Source organism: Balaenoptera borealis (genome assembly GCF_965194805.1).
Source record: "Balaenoptera borealis genome assembly, chromosome: 15".
In the NCBI taxonomy this organism is placed as follows: Eukaryota; Metazoa; Chordata; class Mammalia; order Artiodactyla; family Balaenopteridae; genus Balaenoptera; species Balaenoptera borealis.
In genome coordinates this window covers 66,257,199-66,279,578 of record NC_138871.1, presented here as the reverse complement: position 1 = coordinate 66,279,578, position 22,380 = coordinate 66,257,199, and the positions used below count along the sequence as shown (strand labels likewise).

Below are 22,380 nucleotides of genomic sequence, written 5' to 3'. Positions count from 1 at the left end.
TGTCTACTTCTTTGAGCCTTTGTATGTCATTTCCTTGAGGCTTTATATCTCACTGAGCTCTTATTTCATAGGAGCCTTTATTTTTAATCAAATTATTTTATTTCTTGGAAAGATATTTGGTCACAATTTGAATTTGCTTTATGGCAAAATCCTCTTGTGCATGTTCTTCATTTTATCTATTTTATGTTTACTGTATTCTTTCCCCTCTTTTTTTGGCACTGTTTTTTAAAATCAGTCCTATGCTTTTGTCTGTTTTGCTTGTTAATTTTATTTGAATAAGGGGAGTTTTCTTGGAAAACCTAATTTGGAAGGATATTGTACAAGAGCTAGAAAAGAAAGATAGCAAGCATGTATCTTGAGTTGTCCTATGAATACCCTGGACTGGTGGGCAGTCTCCCTGACTCACAACAAAGCCCTACCTGATAAAGAAGTATACGTGTATATAAATAAGCGATTGGGTTGATTTAGTCTTCTTCAACTGAAAAAGATTGGTCATTGCAAAACAGCTTGTCATCTTGCCAGACTGATTGATGTCTTCTTACAAAGATGATGTATCTTTGAGTTTCTTTGTTCAGCCTCATCTTCCTTGCCATTCCCTTGCTACTGACTAGGGTCACATGATCTGCAGAGCCAGTCCTCACATGTTTGTTTAAATATGGGGAGGTTAGTTTTATTATCCCTCAGAGTGTGCTCTCTCTGTTTCCTCTGGAAAACTCTGCTCTGACAGCCATGTTTAAAATTTGCAGTGGCAGGTGCTGTCTGTATCCACCTTTGTCAGTGTAATTTTCACTGCCCTAGGCAGCCCTTCTTCATACATTTTAGTTCTGTAAATGTTATGTAGTTTGTTGATGATGGAGTTTACATTTCTGTTTCTGTTGTCCTTGTTGGTTTTAGTTGTTTTCAGTTTCAAGAAGACAGCAGAGATCTGTTTCTTCAACTTATTTTATCAGATATTTTGTTTTAAAGTGTTACTGCTGTTAAAAAAATACAAATACATAAATGGTTAATTTAATTCTGACAATATTGAACTAAGGATTTTTAAACATTAACTAGAATCTTTTTTTAAACTTTTTATTGGAGTATATTTGATTTACAATTTTGTGTTAGTTTCAGGTGTACAGCAAAGTAAATCAGTTATACATATACATATATCCACTCTTTTTTAGATTATTTTCCCATATAGGTCATGACAGAGTATTGGGTAGTGTTACCTGTGCTATGCAGTAGGTCCTTATTAGGTATCTATTTTATATATTTAACTAGAATGTTTTAAAAGAGTAACTTTTACACTGATAACTACTAAAATGTATTCAAATGCCTTGAGCATTATATTTAAAGCTTTGTTCTTGTTATGTGCTACTTGAACTGAATTATCTGTAAATTCAAAACTGTATTTCTGAGATTGCTTGAATCCTTTTTTTAGGCGTTTCACCAAACGGGTATATGTGTCTTTGCCAAATGAGGAGGTATGTATCTGTGTTTGAATTTTTTTTAAGGCAGAAACAAGAACTACCATCTTGACAGTATTAAGTCTTCCAGTGCATGGTACAGCTGCATTGGAAAAGTTTGGCGGTTTCTTAAAAAGATAAACAGAAAACTTACTGTAAGACCCCAAAATTTCATTCCTAAGAATCTACCCAAGAGAAATGAAAACATATGTCTACACAGACATGTACAAGAATTTTTATAACAGCATTATAAATAATAGCCAAGAACTACAGAGAACCTAAAATAGTCTTCAGGCTTCCCTGGTGGCCTGAATCCACCTGCCAGTGAAGGGGACACAGGTTCGAGCCCTGGTCTGGGAAGATCCCACATGCTGCAGAGCAACTAAGTAGACCCCATGCTCCGCAACAAGAGAAGCCACCGCAATGAGAAGCCCACGCACCGCAACAAAGAATAGCCCCTGCTCACCGCAACTAGAGAAGGCCCACGCGCAGCAACGAAGACCCAACACAGCCAAAAATAAATAAATAAATAATTTTTAAAAAATCCTTTAAAAAAAAAAAGTCATCAGTTGGTGAAAGGATATACAAATGTGGTATATCCATTTAATGGAATACTGTTTAGCAATAAAAGGAATGAGCTACTTAAACATACCATAATATGGATGAACCTCAAAAACATTATACTAAGTAAAGATGCCAGATGCAAAAGATTACCTATCATATGATTCCATTTTTATGAAATGTCTAGAAAAGGCTCATTTCTAGAAACAATGTAGATAGTGATTAGGTAAGGCTGTGGGTGGAAGTCGGGATTAACTGCAAACAGGCACAAGTGAACTTTTTCGGGTGATAGAAATGTTCTAAAATTTGATTATGGTGATGGTTGCACAATTCTAAACTTATTAAAAGTCATTGAATTATACACTTCAAAAGGGTGAGATTCCATGTTACATGAATTCATATCTCTATAAAACTTTTTTTTTTAATTGTGGTTGTCTAGCTCAGACCCTTAGCATCCTTGGTATTAACAGCAGCTACTTTCTTAGTGTTTTATTTGGATTGTTTTTAACTCTTTCAGGAACTCTCAAAAAATTGTTATTTTAACAGATATATGTGTGAGGCTCTAAGAGGTAGAGTGGTATAAGATCATTGTATAAGATCATTCAGCTCCTAAATGAGAGTTGGGATTTGAACCTGACTCCTGGATATTTTATTAAGCCAATTCTTAGGACTGATAATTCTTTAATATTTCTTTTCAGACACGACTACTTTTATTAAAAAATCTATTATGTAAACAAGGAAGCCCATTGACCCAAAAAGAACTAGCACAACTTGCTAGGTGAGTAATTTGATTTGGTCTATCTTGCAGCTTTTTTTTTTTTAAGAATTCTTTTTCTGTTTTCTTTAAAGTAAGCTCATGTATGAAATGAGTAATTTATCTATCAGAAAACTTCTTATTGTTTCATTCTCTACTTCCTTTACCTTCTCTCATCTCATTTTCTTATATATATGGTGTCTAAATTTTAGTTTCTAGATCCTCTAGAAGACATGACCTAAACAGCTAATGATGGTAGTATATATTCTTTTTATAAATTTATTAAAACTTACAAGTGGTATTAATTTTTAATAAATTTATTTTATTTATTTTTGGCTGTGTTGGGTCTTCGTTGCTGCGCGTGGGCTTTCTCTAGTTTTGGTGAGCGGGGGCTACTCTTCGTTGTGGTGCGTGGGCTTCTCATTGCGGTGGCTTCTCTTGTTGCGGAGCACGGGCTCTAGGCGCGCGGGCTTCAGTAGTTGTGGCTCATGTGCTCTAGAGCGCAGGCTCAGTAGTTGAGGCTCACAGGCTTAGTTGCTCCGTGGCATGTGGGATCTTCCTGGACCAGGGCTCGAACCTGTGTTGCCTGCATTGGCAGGCAGGTTCTTAACCACTGCACCACCAGGGAAGCCCTGAAGTAATTTTTAAAATGTAAAACATCTCATATCTGCCTACACCAACACATATTTTCACTTAAACTTGTTCTTTTGCTTACTCATAATTTTTTTAAACTTTGACTTCTTCAGCTTTTTTTTTATGAGTGGTGTATTAAGTAGAAACTGAATATAGGAGATACACTCATGAATTTTAGTCATTGAAAAAAATCTCATAAAGTAATTTAAAATGTTCAACAAGAATGTGAATAGCTAGTTATGTTGTTAAAAACTCTGAGTTCCCAGATACCTATGAAAAAATAACAAATTCAGTACTTGGAAATACTGAGATCCTTCTTTGAATTCCAATCAAATATTCTGCTAATAATGTTTGCGCAGGTATTTAACATAGTACATGATAAGTAAATGCTTTTTTTCCTGTTTTATTTTCCTCTTCCTCTTTGCCTCCCTAGTTCTTAGTTCCCTTTGATAGTGTCTTGGCTGCCCAGGATCTCCACTGTGGCATCCCATTCAGGTGTGCCTCCTTTTGCCAGTGTCTTCTACCCCAGACCCCTCCTTCATCCTGTCTGTCCTACATTTAAAGAAATCTTCCTTGATTGGCCCTCATTTCATCAAGGCAGTTCTCTTTGTCAAGATAAAGACTCATTAACTTATAGAGAAGTAATTGTGGTTATGTGTCAGTTGGCCAGCAATGGCTTATAGATGTTACCTTTCCAGGGCACATATTTACAATTTAATGGAGCCTCCTGGAGATATACTATACTTTAATCTAAAGGAATGGTTCTAATAATGAAAATTTGAGGCATTATAAGGAACCAGTCGGCTGTTTGTTTTTAGCAAGTAGGCCTTCCTCTGCCCTTTAAAATCAAGTCACATAGCTGTCTGCTTGATAACAAAGGCAAGCTAGGTTTTACCCTCATTATGTGGAGATTTAAATCTGCAAAGGTGAAAATAAGTTGCTCTTTCTTCTTTCCCATTCTCAGAATGACCGATGGATACTCAGGAAGTGATCTAACAGCTTTGGCAAAAGATGCAGCACTGGGTCCTATCCGAGGTAGGAATACAAAAGCTTGAAACATTTACAACTGTTTATTAGACCACTTCAGAAGTTTAAGAAGTCCCTATTGAGAGTATTTTTTATTAGTAAGAAAGCAGTAAAACTGTATCAGTGGAAAACTTGATTAAAACTTGATACAAAGTTTCTAGACTTAGGGTCAACAGACCTTTCTGAAAATAGTTTTACACTCACGGGCTGCATATGCTCTCTGTTGCATATTCTTCTCACTCTTCTTCTGACTCCTCCTGCTCATCCTCCTCTTTTTTTTTTTTTCAACAACAACAAAAAGCTGTGAAACCATTCTTAGCTCACAGACCATACAAAGAGTCCGTGGATCGGTGGACCATGAGCCCTGTTCTAGACAGCAGGTTTCGCTTCTTGATAGTAGGTTAGCAGCAGAAAACTCAAGAAAATGAGAACTTTTTAAAGCAAGTGGAAAAGAATAATAAAGGGAAGATTTTCTTATCTATTTTTTGGTTCTTTTCATTTCAGTATTCTAGTATTACTTGAAATTAATGTGTGTAAGGAAACATATAAATAGAAGTTTTTACTTTTATCATTATATGTTATCTTTTGAAAAATTGTTTTGATTCAAGGTAATTTGTTGACTCTGAAATACCACATCTACCATTTTTAGGTTATGTTAGATTAAACTCACTGCGATAATCACTTTAGAGTAGATGTTCTCAGCTACTCTTCCACAGGCAGCATGGGCAGTGGATGGGTGATGCTCTCAGGTATGCACTCAGATTACTGGCTATGGTGGTAAAGTTGAACATGGAACATGCAACTTCCAGAACGTATCTCTAACAGTGAAACAGCGTACTGGTTAAGAGCTGCTGCTTTAGAGAATAATAAATGTAACCTTGAGAATATAGTTTGAAACTCTGGGTAAAGCATTTTAGTCAAGCTTTCTTTCTGCAGGAGGCATGAAATCTTGTTCAGATATTGGACTCAGAATCAGTAGCTAATGTATAAATCATGTGTATTTTTTAGAATATTTTAGCTGTTATTCTGAAACAAAGTTGTTGGCTTAAAACAACGAATGCCTTTTGTAAAGAACAAGTTGCATTATTTTAAGTTTACTATGAAATTTGTAGAATCTGTTGTTCTTGAGCAATATATAAAGAAATTGAATGCCTTCCTAAGAAGGAATATTATTCTAAGCATTTATAAATTGTATGGGCTCTTAATGTGTGTCTCTTTTAATATAATGATTTATATTGAACATATACTTTTAGATTATTGTACTTCATTAGTTTAAACTTGGAAATCTTTTTTTTGTAAGTGACTTTTATATTTTACAGAACTGAAACCAGAACAAGTGAAGAATATGTCTGCCAGTGAGGTATATACTATTTTACAATTATCTTTTTTTTGTTCTGGTCCTCTAGATTGTAAAACATATCTTTTGTCTGGATTTTTCTAGTTTATCTGATTAGAAACTAGAAAAAATTAATTTTGCTTCATTTCAAAATATGGAGGGGGGACTGTCCAACTAGTCTCTTATGGTGTCCTTTGGTAACACACAATAAATATACATAATCATTAAGTCATTTTCTGTCAAATCATATTAAATACTAAACAGAACAAAATTATAGGCAACTTGAGGATTTTATACATTATGAATATAGCTTGTAACAGGTTAACCCCTTGATGTTCTGTTTTGTTAGTTTTTCAATAATGTTTATGTCTTCGTTCTTATAAAAGCAATACAGTTTCCATTGTAATGTAATTCATTACATTTAAAAAATATGGGAGGTCCCCTTATGAGATGCTGAAGCATTTCTTTTGAAAAAAATTGCCAGCAAAATATAGAATTGGATATGCAAAATGATCATAACTATGTAACCAGCCAGTTTAAATCAGATTTGAATTATGTAACTTATCTCTCAGAGCTCAGATAGCACCTGAAACATTACTAACCAAAGAGACTTCATTCTTGGAACAGAAGAGAGAATGGAACTCCAGTGGAGTCCAAATGTGAACTGAAAACAAAACAAACAAAAAACACCAATAAAAAACCCCAGAGGCATGGGCTGGAGGCTGGTGGCTGGCTAGGGGATCTGCACATTACGTTGCAGAGAGTCCTGTCCAAGTATTAACAGTGAACTCTTAACATAGAGAATAAATGTACTTGAGTATGAGTACATTTTGGCAGTCTTTTTTCTTCAAGCTTCCAAGTAAATTTGAGGTTGTCTTCAGGCATCTTGTGCATGGTGCTTAACCAACTACATTACTAAGAAAGCCTTCAAACTTCTTGCAACCACCTTTTTCCATTTCAGCAGGCTAGTTTACCTGGAGTGTGTTTGACGTGAATGAAGCTTAGGAATAGAGAATTCCACATGTCATATACTTTGGTGTTTAGCTACTATTACCTTAAAAAATCATGTTTAAAGTATAAGTTTCAGGTCCCTTTTATCTGATTCATAATTTTGATTCCACATTTTTCTAATTTTTAAAAATATATTAGTACTGTCTTGAGGTTTTTTTTTTAATAGTTTAGGTATAATTTATTTACAGTATCCCATCAATATATTATTTTTTTAAATGTTCTTATACTCATAGCATAAGCCTAATAGTACTTTTCTACCCAGAAAGTAAGCATTGTGCATGAATTATTTATTTTCCACACACCACTCTCCCTAGCTTGGACTCAGGACAGGTAAACTTGATATTTCATATATGTACTCTGGCCCCCTAGATTAAAGTTGAGGAAAGGCCCATTGTGTGACATTTTAGGCCTCTGTCTTTGTCCCTTGGACAGACCATATACTAAAATTAAAACTACTGAATGAATTACAAAAAATAACATTACTGGTACCTTTTGTGACCATTCCACTAATTATGTGTAGTCAGGTTACAGTGTTATAGTTTTTGGTTCTACTGTATACTTTCACTCAGTTTAAGTTTATTTTGAACCTAATGATTTTAGTATTAATAATTTGATAATAGCTTTTAGTCATTAGTCCTGGCTTATGAGTTAATATTTATAAAGCACTTAAAAAAGTCTGGCAATAGTGAATACTGTATAGGTATCCATTAAATAATTTTAAAATACATAAATACTAAATAATGGCAATTTATTATAGAGATCAAGGAAATCCATTCTATTTTCTTATTTATGAGATGACAGAAAAACACAAGTAGTTTGGTTTTAAAATTGTGTACTAGAACTTTTTTCAGCCATTCTTTGGTACAATTTTAATAACTGTGTTATCAGGTGCTGGTATATATGCAGAAATTTAGATGAGATATACCTAATTTGCCTTTTATCGTTTATAAGAATAGAAACTCAAATAATTGTGTTGGAATTCTGTGTTTTTAAAAGGTAGTGCTGAAAATCATTGGTTATAAATTCAGAGTATAATGTACTTTGTTTATAAAGCCCAGTTTGTATCCAGTTCAACTTTATTAGTTCTTTTATTATTTTGTTTTGATAAGACTTCTTTGCTATTTATTTTTCCCTGTTTACTGAACTAGCTACTGGTTGATTTTTCCTGTTATATACATTAGTCTCTTACTAACTTTAAAATATCATATTTTCTATGTAACTTTTAAAGGTTACTTTCCATTTACAGTTATTACAAAATATTGGCTATATTCCCCGTGTTGTACAAAACATCCTTGAGCCTATCTTACACCCGATAGTTTGTACCTCCCACTCCCCTACGCCTACATTGCCCCTCTCGCCCTCTCCCTGCTGGTAACCACTAGTTTGTTCTCTATATCTGAGTCTGCTTCTTTTTTGTTATATTCACTAGTTTGTTGTATTTTTTGAATTCCACATATAAGTGATATCATACAGTATTTGTCTTTCTCTGTCTCACTTAGTTCTCTTAGCATAATATCCTCCAAGTCCATACATGTTGCTGCAAATGGCAAAATATTGTTCTTTTTTATGGCGGAGTAGTATTCCATTGTGTGTATATATGTGTGTGCATATATATATATCTATTTTATATATATATATACATACACACACACACACCACATCTTTATCCATTCATCTGTTGCTGGACACCTAGGTTGCTTCCATATCTTGGCAATTGTAAATAATGCTGCTATGAACATTGGGGTGCATGTATCTTATCAAATTAGTGTTTTTGTTTTTTTCAGATATATACCCAGGTGTGGAATTGCTGGGTCATATGGTAGTTCTATTTTTAGTTTTTTGAGAAACCTCCATACTGTTTTTCACAGTGAAATACACACACACACACACCCTGAACTATGAACATAAATTAGAATTTTCATCAAAAGCTTTTGAAACCTTAATCTTTATAACAGATATTCAGGAGTATCATAGATAATACTCACATTACATTCATCATTCTTCTAAATTTGGGGCTTTAGGAAGAGCCAGTGTGTGTTTTACAGTTAAATAAGGAGCAAATAGGGGTCATGCAGTGATTGTGGTAACAATATATCCTTTTTCATTTTGACAAATTTTTCAGATTAGGCTACAAGTTACAAGTGTAGTTGATTTTCTTAATTTGTGCTATGTTGATATTAGAGAGGATGTGAAGTAGTTAGATTGGGTTTTATAAGAGTAATAAAAAGAATAATATAGATAAATATCAGTTGTTGAAGTTTGTCTCCAGTTCTTCTTTAACTTCTTATTTGGGAGCAAAATATACATATGATAATACATAAGTGATAATTTTTAATACCGGTCATCTTGTGCCAAACTCCATTTTGCCTTTTGAAGATCCTTAGGTAAAAATTAGGTATTTATTAACTCAGTACTGTTTTATTTTACTTTCTTGAAGCCAATTAAAAATCTCAGAAAATAAGACCAAATTGACATAAAAATGTATTATAAGCAATACTAATATTAGAAAATTTCAGACATAAGCCTCCTCCATGTTGTAGTTAAAGAGCAATATTTCCTTCAAAGTCCTGTGTACATCTTGTAAACTCCTCTTTCCTTTCTGATAAACCTGGCATGAATTTAGCTAGAGTGCGTTTGTGGTGAGTGAGACTTGAGAGTGCAAAATTCCATGAAACTATACGCAGAAAAAAAACTGGAAGGAGATAAGCCGAATAGTGGTTGTATATCTGAACGGTGGAATTGTGAGTGATTCTTTTTTCTGATTGTCTATATTTTGTCAAATTTTCTGTAATGAGTATGTTTTGTTTTTATAATGGGAAAATATTGTGATTTAAAATGTTAATACCTAGGAGCTAAAACGTGAAATGAAAGTATATTGGTATAGCATTTTGGTAGGATTTCTTATATAGCAAACTTGCCTAATACAGAATAATATACAAAATAAGATGATTGGCATGATTTTCTAAGAATACATCTCTATATATTTTAACATTAATAAACAACAGCATCATTACTTTTATCCGTCATTGGGTTAACTATTGCATATGTGTTCACCTATCGTCATGTGTGTTTTTTTAATCTAGATGAGAAATATTCGATTATCTGACTTCACCGAATCCTTAAAAAAGATAAAACGCAGCGTGAGTCCTCAAACCTTAGAAGCATACATACGTTGGAACAAGGATTTTGGAGATACTACTGTTTAAGCCTGCAGAACGTTTTACTTTCCAAGAGAGAAACATACCATCTTCTATGAATAGTTATCTGCTACAGAAACTCAGCCTAAGTTTACAGGACTTTTCAGAGTCTTACAATTATTTGTGCACCCCAGAAGATGAACCGTAAAATAAATTTAAATAAAGTATACAATGCAAATGGAATATTTTGTTTAAGGCCTTCTTGCCTTGATGGTCACAGATATCCCGATGGGCACTGTAAGTTAGAGCAGAACAAAAACTGATTCTGGTCTTCTTTACCAATATAATCATAATGTAAATAATAATTTGTATATTATGTTGCAGATGAAAGTATTCCAGAGACAGTGAATGGTAGAAGACACAAGAGCCTTTGGTTGTAGAGCCTTTGGTTGTTTGTCTTCTGACATCTTTTCTTAAAATAGTAATTTTTCCTATTTCCTTTCCTACTGTTGTCTTTACTACACTATGGGTGATTGGAATGCCAAACACTGTTTTTTCTTTTTACAAATTGTGTGCCAAATGAAACTTTTTCCTATGTAACAGTAGTAGGAAAGAAGTATTTTGAAGGTTTTTTTCTTCTTCATAAATCTACAGACATTAAACAATGCGTCCTTTTCACTTTTTATTTTTCTATTACCTTTCTACCAAACAATTTAGAAAGCAATATGATAGCAACAAAACAAATCTAGTGAAATGGAGAAGGAGAAATTTTGAAGTTTTCAGACACTCTGTCATACAACATGTAGATCAATCCTCCTGTGACCTGCGGTATTTTTTTTCTAATATATTTGTCAGAAATCTATTGTAGACTGTTAACTTATTCCTAATGGAATTTATTTTCTGTTAGAATTCTAATATTTAAGAAAGCCAATTTTAACTGCTGTAAAAGTGGTTTCTGTGCAAGAGATGGGAAGTACTAGGAGCTAAGACATTTCTAATTTATTGCTTATTACTTTCTTACTGTTTATAGGATAATTACAAGCCAGTGGATTTACCATGTTTTATTCTTAATAATTATTAATCCCTCCAATGAAACTTTAACAAAAATTACTGAATTTTTATACATTGCATACATTTTATAGGTTTCTTGTGCTCACTTTGTTAACTAAAAAGTTTTAGTCTGTTAATCTGCCTTTTGTTCCCCAAAAATGTACAGTAATTCTGTTTCTTGTTTGTATAAGTATGCCTGGGTTTTTATTATAAAAATGTCATTGTAGGAAGTAGAGACTCATACCATGGCCTTTTAAATATTGTAATAAAGGCAAATAGATATTTGCCCTTAGTTTACTGGTTAAAAGTTTGTTTATAGAAATTTTCTTTGGTGCTTTTATGTAAAATGTCATGGGTGGAAATAATAATTTTATAGTAGTAACAAATATTTTTCATTTAGGAAAAATATCTTTGGTTTAGAGAGAATATATTTAAGTTAAAAACTTGCCCCCACTAGATAAGAATTTTATAATGAAGACATAACATTCTTCTTAACTTTACTCTTTCTCATCTTAAAGATTTATCTAAATATAGAAGATGTATGATTTCTTAAGATCATGTGCTGTTTGTAACCATAACTTATATCATGTTTCTTCTAATCATAGAACTCCCTGGATAATAAAAATGAGGGTTGAGATAAATAGAAAAAAAATTTTTTAAGCCAGAACCATACATATTTTTAGGTCATGAGTAGTATCTTTCTAAGGTCTCAAACACTAAACCATCCATTATAAAATATTGATAATGACAGGTGATGAAGTATACATGATGACAAGAATTAGGAACATCCCAAATTAAAACATTTTCAATAAAGCTCATAAAATTTCATTTTTTCTTTTCATTTAGAAAAAGATTAACATTATTGATACTTGGATAACTGGTCAATCGTATTAAAAGTCTGTGTGCTTTAAACTCAACTTTTAAAATATAAACTCCTTTAAAATTATCATAAAATTATCTGCAGTAATTGAATGTAGCTCACTTTTTATTGGGAAAGGTTTCAGATAACAAAGACTTCAAATGTTATATAAAAGTCAAATTAATATTGTCATAAACACTGAGTCAGAATTATATTACTGTATGAATATCCATCCGTGTATGGAAGTTACTTCAATTTCCTGATGAGGTCTAAAATTGAGCTTAGTGCTACAGAACTATTTTCTTTGACTTAACTGTGACCAAGTTTTATTTTAAGCTGTGTTTCTCTCATGGAAGGGCCATAAACATAGAATAATTATATAGTAGGATGTGTAAGGGATTGGTTTGGTCTTTTTCAATAAAGATAGAAGTTGCTGAGGTTTCCCGAATTAGTATTAGGCTTAGATTGTGACCTTGTAGATTTTGCACTGAGCTCTGTGCCATGTTATTTCGTAAAAGGTAATGTTTAAATATTAAACGTTAGTGTGCTGTTCATGTTAATATGGCAGAGTTTCGTAAAGTAAATTAAAACTTACTGATGTACTGAACTTTGAGCCAAGGGAAAGAATCAGTACTATCTTTCCAGATATCTTAAGGGTAAAAGCTTATTCTAAGACAGTCTGCCAATTGAGGTTATTAGATTTCCGACTTGCAAATACACTTTGTGCTTGGGAAGAATTGGAGGAAAATCAGATACTAGAATTCTAATTTAAGTAAATATACAGCAGTCTTTGTTTATAGTGTAAAATTCATTATATTTTGTACAAAAACTAATTCTTTTGGTAGAATGAACCATTTACAGTTTGTTTTTGGACTCTGAGTCAGAGGGTTTTCCTTTAAATGCCTGTCTCAGTTTTACTCTGGTCTTTTGTACTTTTCTTCAGAAGAAATGAATTAAAAGGTTCAGCTGCATAAGTGGGTTTTTATCCTAATGGATTGGAAATAAATTATAAACTTTATTTTGCTTTTAATTTTTTTATTTGAAACTTTTTGAGATTTCAGAGGTTGCAGTCTGGTATTGAAGGAATAGCTTTTATTGGACTGATTCTCTTGCCAATAAAAATATAAAGTCTGAACAAAGTATAAAAAGCTGTGATTAGAAGACTCTAGAAAGCAATCAAAAACAGGCAAAAAGAGCACAAAATCATATACTAGAAGAGATCCACATTAACTAGCTTTTACCATGAGGGCAATTTCCAGCTTGTGCAGTGTGCTTGGAAATAGAATTCAAGCAGAATGTGACAGTCTTGCTGGCCTGAGGAGTCATTTGGGGCTTCTAGAACAGCTTGAAATTAGGAGGGAAATTTTGAAAAGGAGAGAGCTTCAGAGATCTAATCCCCCAAATCTGCTTGCAGATTCTTTTCAAATGCTTGATGGATTCCAGATTGTACCTGTGCAGTGTGATATTCAAAGGAACCCAGCAGAAAGCAATAGTTGAAGTCCAAGGAACTGAGTAGCGGTAACAACGGCTGGGCGAATACAGGGCGAGTAAGAGGGGTTTAGTAAACACTTCTGGTTTCCCATTGAAACCCAAGACGGGCCGTGGCTTAGGAGGAAGGACAACATCCCAGAACTAAGGGCTGTACTTTAGGACTCTGGGCAAAATGGGAAGAAACTCACTGAAACAAAGCTTAATATCAGGCTTTCACAGCATCAAGGTTATACATTAGTAAGTTAACAGCTAGCTAAAATAAAACATTGTTTAGAAGAAAACAAAATCCAGAGTCTTTACAACATGTCATTCACAAAGTGCAGTACAAAATAAACCTTAAGCATACAAAGAAAAATTATATGATCCGTAATCAACAGAAAATATATAGAAGCAGATACACAGATGACCCTATGTTGGAGTTAACAAAATTATTTTTTAACAGCTTTAAAATACATTTAAAAATTTATAGGGGAAAAATGGTGGATCAATAGATTGGGATTCTTGGCAAAGAAATAGAAACTGAAAACCAAATGGAAAGTCTGGTGATTAAAAATTAGAATCTGAAATGAAAAATATAGTGTCTAAATTTAAATATTCACTGGATGGGCTTAACAGTAAACTGGACAAGCAGAGGAAGAAAAGTGGAAGACAGCCAGTACAATTATCAAACTGAAGCACAGAGAAAAAAAGAAACAGCAGAGATTTGAGACCTGTGGGACAGTATCAGTCTAATGTACAGGTACTTTTGAGGTCCAGAGGAGAGGAGAGGAAGAGAATGGGGCAAGAGAAATATTTGAAGCAGTAATGCCTGAAATTTTCTCAAAATTGTTGGAAAACATCAACTTACAGGTCCAAGAAGTTCAGTGAATTCCAAGCAGAATAAATGCAACAAAGATCACATCTGGGTGCATAGTATTGCAAAACACACACACATACACAAAACCAAACCAAATCAAAAAAATCTCAAAAGCAGCCAGAGAGGGGAAATGACATTACACTTGAATAAACAGTAAAAGTGGTGGCTAACTTCATCAGAAACAATGGAATCCAGGAAATGATGGAATGACATTCTTAAAGTGCAAAAATCATAACTACTATATAAAAAACACATAAGGCCCTACTGTGTAGCACAGGGAACTATATTCAATATCTTGTAATAAAATGGAAAAGAATCTGGAAAATTATATATATATATATATATATATATATATATATATATATATATGAATCACTTTGCTGTATACCTGAAACTAATACAACATTGGAAATCAACTGTACATCAAAAAAAATAAAGTGCAAAAATTAACAAAAGTTAACCTAAAATTCTATGTCTACTTAGAATGTTCAAAATAGTACGACAAAATAAAAGCTATTCCAGGTGTACAAAACCTAAGAGAATTTGTTGTTAGCAGACTGACATTATAGGAAATGCTTTTAGAAATTCTTTAGGCTGACAGTAATCCTCCATAGGAATCTGTATCTCCAGGAAGGAATTAAGAACTTTGCAAATGATATATATGTCAGTAAATACAAAAGATAATTTTTTCTTAATTTCTCTGAATATCTATTTGTTGTTTTAAAAAAATTTACAGTGTGGTATTTATAATGTATGTAGAAGTAAAGTAGATGACAAAGATAGCACAAAGGGTGGGAGAGGGCAGTAAATGGAATTATGTTGAAATAAGGTTATTATATTGTACATAAAGTTGTATAGTATTAAAGTAAGGTAGACTAATGAGGATGCATATTATAATCTCTCACCCAGCAAAGGGAACAAAAGTATGGGGCAAAGTCCAGAGGAAACCAAGCACCAGCTTCCAAGAGTCCTCTCCCAGCGGAATTACATAGGATGCACTTAATTCCTCCAGCATCAAGTTATGACAACATGGGTGAAGATGTTAGGCCTGTGTTAGGCACAGTGAACCACTCTCAGGGAATGGTGGGAACCCTCCCCCAAATCCAAGTTCCCAGATGCCAACCAAACTTGCAATCAGGCCTTTCAAAAGATAGCAATCTCAGCCCAGCTATGCTAGCTTCTCTTCCACACAGTGGTCCAGGGCAGGTTTTGCAGTGGGGAGAAGGGACACATGGTGGCCCAAAGTGGGGTGTCATAGACCAAGTGGGGTGAGGAGGGTGTCTACAATAATGGGCAGCTTAGTATGGGGTACTGGGGACAGAGTAAGGAAGTTATTCATATGCACTGGGGCAACCTGGAATGAGGAATAAGTTCTCAAGAATAGAGAGGTGTGTATTGGGAAAAGGTGTCAGCAAAGATGACAAACTGCTTACATGCAGGAGACCTAATCAGACAAGTCAATATATTAACCATAGTGGAGCCATATTTCTGTCAGAGAAAGGAGTTATGAATACAAAAAAATTGAAACCTGTGGGGTTGGGCTGGAATTGGATTTAAGAGTATGAATTCATGATTTAAGATATATAAAAATAGATGAAGAAATGTAGAGGTAAATATATTTATATTTGTGTACACATATTCCCCAGTTCTTTGCACTGAGAAGGCCTTGGAGTAGTTACACCCCAAAAGCAATGCGCACACATACTACTCCTGTCTTCTTAATTCTCTACTGTCTTAGTCTGTTCAAGCTGCCACATTTTTAGGTGTTTTTTAAAAGCAGCATCCCCCTTCTTGCTATCAAAATCTTAGTCTGCTTGAGCTGCCATAACAAAAATATCATAGACTGCATGACTTCAATGACAGATATTTATTTTCACAGTTCTGGAGGGTAGGAAATCCAAGATCAAGGTGCCGACCAATTTTGTTTCTGGTGAGAGCTCTCACTGGCTTGTAAATGGCTGTGTCCTCAGTGACAGAGAGAGAGCTGGCTCTCCGGTGTCTCTTCTTATGAGGACACTAATCCTATCTTGAGGGTCCCACCCTCATGACCTCATCTAATCCTAATTATCTCTGAAGGACCCCATGTCCAAATACCATCACGTTGTGGCAGTAGGGTTTCAATATACGAATTTTAAGGGGACACAAACATTCGGTGCATAATATCCACTAAAGGAACCAGGGCTCCTTGGTGAAATGGCCAACTCCAGGTTTAGGGCAGAGAAAATACAGGATAACCCAGAATATCTTGTGCCAGAAATGAAGAAAGTGCTTAAAGAAGGATGAGGATGAATTATTGATTAGAGGGGCTTCCACTGGACAATTTTGAGCATCTAAAGTGATTGTAGTAATGGATTATAACCCATGAGGTAAAATAAGAAACCATGAGCCAATGTGAACATATACATAAATGCAAGAATAAATTGAAAGTGTGATTAAGTATGAATACATTCACATAGTTTCAAAGTACAGTTTTCACAGTGGAAAAACTTGATACCACCTTAATCTAGTGATGAAAGTTATTACTGGGCCAAATTTCACATAATAGGGTCAATGAGAAAAATGCAGTACTACTTCTGTGATATTCCTGTCAAAGATTCACAACCTGAATCTATTCCAGGAGCATTCTACAAAATAACTGGAATCTTCAAAATAACTGGCAAATTCGTGAAAGTCAAGTGAAAAACTGAAGAACTGTTCCAGGCTGAAGGAGATAAAATAGAATGACAACTAAATGCAACTTGTGATTTAGAACTGGTTCTTTCTGCTATAAAATACCTTATTGGAACAACTGACAAAACTTGAATGGAGACTAAGGGTTAGATGACAGTAATGTGTCATTGTTAATTTTCTGATTTTGATGGCTGTTACTGTGGTTACATAGAAGTATGTCCTTGTTTGCAGGGAATACACACTAACATGTTTGGGGGTGATGGGGCAGCAGGTCAACGACTTAACCTTAACATTTCAAGGAAAACAAAGTTATTTGCACTGTAGTTAAAACTTTTCTGCAACTTTCTCATTGTTGCAAAATCTTTTCAAATAATGTTTGGAGAGGAATTCCCTGGCGGTTCAGTGGTTAGAACTCTGCGCTCTCACTGCCGAGGGCCTGGGTTCAATCTTTAGGGAACTAAAAAAAAAAAAATAGACCTCAGGAAACTTCCAAACATCATCATCATCATCATCATTTTTGCCGCAAATCGCACGGCTTGTGGGATCTTAGTTTCCCGACCAGGGATGAACCCAGGCCCCCTGCAGTGGAAGCATGGAGTCCTAACCACTGGACTGCCAGGGAATTCCCTTTCATTTTTATTTAGTTTACAATTTTGAATCTTTGGTCAATCTTCCCTTAAAAGATGCTGAAATTAAATGGTATATTTTCTACTTTTATTTTTAAACTTTTATTACACAGCTGAGTTATTTAAATCTTTTCTACTCTGCTGACATAAAACATTTTACCCTTTCTGAGGAACAAACAATTGAATTATTTGGTACAGATCTGTAGTCCAGGACATTAAGTATCTAACAAAATCCTGAGTTCTGTAGCAATTTTTTTTGCCTGTCTCCCTGAAGTTTAGGAAAAAGATTTTCCTAAACTCCTGGGTTTTGGCTCTAGATTAGAGTTTTCATTTAACTTCTATAAATCTGACTTCTGGTCTAGTAAGTTTACAATGTGATTTTGATTTTCCTGAGAAAACCCTGAAGAAAAGGTATGTCACTTAGAAGGTCAGGGACAGCTGAAGAGAAAGAGCAAAATGCCAGGAGGGTAGGTTTCAGAAGGTTGCAAAATCTTTCAGAGAGACTGTCTTGGAGTTAGAATTTTCTTTTGAAGGCTCAGCATACCAATTAACAAAGCTGACTGTTCACCAGTGTTCTGTCTTCTCAGTTTAAAAAATTGATTTTATGTCAAAAGTTCTCGTAATTGTTATTCTATGTTGATTTTTTTCTAATTTACCAATGAAAATGCAAGACTTTGGATTGTAAGTAATTTTACATAAGGGGCAGAAGTTCTTCTAGGAGGAGGTGGAGACTTTGACACAGGTAATTTGCAAGAAAGGGAGCCATGGTGGTTGATCAACAATGTGTATTTTGTTAGTGTCACAGATTCTCCAGCCAAGCAGGATGACTAGGAAGAGTCTGTACAATCAACAGTCACAATCTCTACAGATCACTAATCCCAGAATATGGGCTAATCAAAGTGATCTTTTTTTGACAAACTGACAGGACAGTGTTCTCATGAAGGTTCTGCAGGATACCTAAGGCAAAGTTTGATCAATCACTTTTTCGACAATTGATCACCAATCCAATGGGACTTCCAATTGTTAGGGCTTAGGGCTGGCTTGTACTGAAGACTTACCAGGTTTATACTTCCATCTGTTTCCTATGGAACACTTCCTTATACATTAAAAATAGATAAAACAATAAAATATAAACAAAACACATGAAACAAGACTTCATAATACAAACAATAGCAAAAGCAACAAGAAAGAGTAAGCAGGTTAACGGCAAAAATATATTCAAAACAAAATAAAACGTCTAATAACTTCATACAAAGATCTGGGCCTAATTATAGAATACACCTCCAAACTAAAAGGTCTAATTATTCAACACAAGAACCTATGTCTGTGGTTCTATTCCTAGTTTGTTGTTTTTTCTGGTAGGGGTGTTAGATTTGTCAAATGTTTTTCTGCATCTATTGAGATGATTGTGTGGCATTCGCCCTTTATTAATATGGTGTATTGCATTGTTAATTCTCATATGTTGAACCTGCTTTGCATTCCTGTGAATTCCCACTCACTCATTCATGGTGTATGATTCTTTTTATATTTTGGTGGATTCATTTTGCTATTATTCTGTTGAGGTTTTTTTGCATCTACGTTCATATGGGATGTTGGTCTGTAGTTTTATTGTGATGTTTTGGTTATCAGGGTAATTCTGGCTTCATAGAATGAGTAGAGAAGTGTTCCTTTCTCTTCTATTTTTGGGGAACAGTTTGTCAATGATTGGTGCTAATCCTTCTTTAAATGTTTGGTAGACTTCATCAATGAAGCCATCTTTGCCTGGGCTTTTTGTGGAATTTTTTTTTTAATTATAAGTTCAATTGCTTGTTATGTCTAATCAGATTTTCTATTTCTTCTTGAGTCGTTTTCAGTAGTCTGTGTCTTTATAGAAATTAGTCCATTTCATTTAGGTTATCTAATTTGTTGGTATATAACTGTTTATAATACTCCCTATGATCCTTATTTCTGTAAGATCAATAGTAATGTCCCCCCTTTCTTTCTTGATTTTAGTAATTTTTATAATTATTATTTTTTAAACTTTAATTAATTTATTTATTTTGGCTGCACTGGGTCTTAGTTTTGGCATGCATGAGGGATCTAGTTCCCCGACCAGGGATCGAACCCAGGCCCCCTGCATTGGGAGTGCAGTCTTACCCACTGGACCACCAGGGAAGTCCCGATTTTAGTAATTTGAATCTTTTTTTTCTTGGTCTAGGTAAAGCTTTGTCAATTCTGTTGAAAATTTCAAAGAATCAATTTTTGGTTTTGTTTTCTCTTTTTTAAAAATTAATTAATTAATTTTTTTGCCATGCAGCTTGCAGGATCTTAGTTCCCTGAGCCCCTGCAGTGAAAGCACAGAGTCCTAACCACTGTAACCACTGGACCGCCAGGGAATTCCCTCTCTATTGTTTTTCTATTCTCTATTTCATTTATTTCCTCTCCAAGCTTTATTTCCTTCTTTTTAATTTTTTGGCCACACCACGCAGCACATAGGACCTTAGCTCCCTGAGCAGGGATCAAACCCGTGCCTCCTGCAGTGGAAGCACAGAGTCTTAACCACTGGACCACCAGGGAAGTCCTTTTATTTCCTTCTTTTTGCTTGCTTTAAGTTTAGTTTGCTCTTCTTTTTCTAGTTTCTTAAGATGGAAGGTTAGGTTATTGATTTCAGATCCTTCTTTTTTTAATACATGCATTTACAGCTATACATTTCCCTCTAAGGACTGCTTTTGCTGTATCCAATAAGTTTTGGTATGTTGAGTTTTAATTTTCATTCATCTCAACGTATTTTCTAAGTTCTCTTGTGATTTCTTCTTTGATCCATTGACTAAGAGTATGTTTTTAAAATTTCCACCAGATGGGAGCATCCCAAATTTCCTTCTGTTATGGATTTCTAATTTCATTCCAGTATATTTGGAGAACATACTTTCTATGATTTTAATCCCTTTAAATTTATTGAAAATTATTTTATGGCCTAACAAATGTTCTGTCCTTGGAATGCTCCATATACACCAGAGAAGAATGTGTATTATGCTGTTGTTGGACAGTGTATTCTAGACATATGTTAGGTCTAATAGGTATATAATGTTGTTCAAGTCTTCTGTTTCATTGTTGATCTTCTGTCTAGTTGTTTCCTATGATTTTATATCAATTATTCAATTCCCTGTATTAGATTTTTTTCTTCTTAAAATAGCTTGAGAGATTTCTTTTTGCTAACTCTAAACCCTGTTATACTCATCAATAAGGAATTAGTTAAATATACTGATATTAAGGCACATGCCTATGATTGAATTCTCTAAGGTCACTAAAACTATATTCTAGAAAATTAAGACACGGGAAAAAACTCACAGTACATCCTTACATGAAGTAGGCAGACTATAAATAATATGTACTGTTTGATTCCAGTTTTGTTAAAATAAAAAAGACTGGAAAGAAACTTCAAGAATCAAGAATGGGGACTTCCCTGGTGGCATGGTGGTTAAGACTCTGCACTCCCAATGCAGGGGGCCCGGGTTGGATCCCTGGTCAGGGAACTAGATCCCACATGCAAGCCGCAACTAAGAGTTCGCATGCCACAGCTAAGGAGCCCACCTGCTGCAACTAAGACCCGGTGCAACCAAATAAATAAATATTAAAAAAAAAAAGAATTGAGAATGATTTGCTCAGGGTAAATGAAGCAATAATGTTCTAACTTGCCTTCTTGATTCTAATCCTGTCCAGGAGTAGCAAGTACTGAGTAGTTGGTAAGGCTTTAAAACTATGGTGTACAGAATTCCAGGTCCACCTTTGACTAGGTGTGTGACCTTGGCACACAACTTTCCAAGCAGAGGCTAACAATAGTACCTATATCAAAGGGCTGTTATGAGGATTAAATGAGGTGATACACTAAGTTCTTAGTAACAATACTTACCACATAAGTGCTTAATAAATGTTAGCTATTATCTTCCATCTACAGTTCATTCTCCATACCACAGCCAAAATGTAGAAGGTCACTCCGTTATTAAAACCGTCCACTGGCTTCCGGTCTCACTTAGAAAAAAAAAAACCAAGCTCTTTACCCCTAATTAGAAATTCCGACTTGATCTGGCCCGTTTATCACTTAGACCTTCTCTTCGTTTCTTCCCCTCAAGCACAACTCTCCAGACATACTACCTTCTTTCTGATCTTAAAACACCCTTGCTTGTTTTACTTAGGTATTTGCATTACTTATTCTGCCTAGAAAAAACTTCACAGAAAGTCTTGCCATTTGGAAGTCAAATCTAATCTTCTTAGAGAAGTTTTCTCTGACTACCTCTCTAAATTAGCGACCCAGTTACTCTCTATACCATTACCCTATTTTCCAAATGGCACTACTTATCGATATATTTTAAAAATTTCCTTCTCCTACTTGTTTTGTCTCTTCTTACCAGAATATCATTTTCATCAGTACCTGACACACACGTACTCCATATTCAATTTCTGTCGAATGAATTATATTTCGATGTGTTTTATTTTCCCTTTGTAAAATAAAATTAATCTTATAGAATTTAAGTAGTATTTTAGGAAGCACAACACAGTAGTCCGTCATTAGTCGGCCTGAGTTCAAATTCAGCTACTACCGCAAACTAGATGTATGTCTCTGGGCAAATTTCTTAATCCTGTTTCCTCACTTGAAAAATGGGAATATAATCTATTTCGTAAGGTATTGCAAAAATTAAATAACACAACATAGGTAAAAGCGCTTCAGGATTCAATGAAACTTTTCTAACATTACAAAGAAACCCTAATTGCTCCTTGACAAAGACCTCAGCGCGTACCTCTACACCCAGACCTCGGCCGGGGCTGAAGAGTCGCTCTAGCCGCCACCTTCGCCTCTATAGAACGCAGGGGCAGCCGGGAAGGGGGAGCGGGACCATGAGGCCGGTGCACGCACTTCCGCCCCCGCGTCGCTCACAGCCAATCGG

General features: G+C 34.7%; 1 protein-coding gene and 1 long non-coding RNA gene across 8 annotated transcripts in view; one reads left to right on the top strand and one right to left on the bottom strand.

Annotated features, from left to right (window-relative positions):
* Positions 1 to 11,263, top strand: part of SPAST (spastin) — a 53,651-nt gene extending 42,388 nt beyond the window's left edge. For 4 of the 7 annotated variants that reach the window (XM_082356761.1, XM_082356760.1, XM_082356759.1 and 1 more), the window contains 5 exons: positions 1,424 to 1,466; positions 2,708 to 2,787; positions 4,361 to 4,431; positions 5,742 to 5,782; positions 9,853 to 11,263. In XM_082356761.1, the coding sequence (XP_082212887.1) occupies positions 1,424 to 1,466; positions 2,708 to 2,787; positions 4,361 to 4,431; positions 5,742 to 5,782; positions 9,853 to 9,975 (358 nt within the window). In that variant the 3' untranslated portion in view covers positions 9,976 to 11,263. Of the gene's footprint in view, positions 1 to 1,423; positions 1,467 to 2,707; positions 2,788 to 3,829; positions 3,892 to 4,360; positions 4,432 to 5,722; positions 5,783 to 9,852 lie in introns of those variants that run through there. The other 3 variants (XR_014234767.1, XM_082356762.1, XM_082356763.1) reach the window with 3 other exon arrangements.
* Positions 204 to 22,373, bottom strand: LOC309611871. The gene is made up of 3 exons (XR_014234795.1): positions 22,234 to 22,373; positions 21,348 to 21,466; positions 204 to 974 (listed from the first exon to the last, which is right to left on the bottom strand). It is a non-coding gene; the product is annotated as an uncharacterized lncRNA (long non-coding RNA).
* Between the last annotated feature and the right edge of the window lie 7 nt (positions 22,374 to 22,380).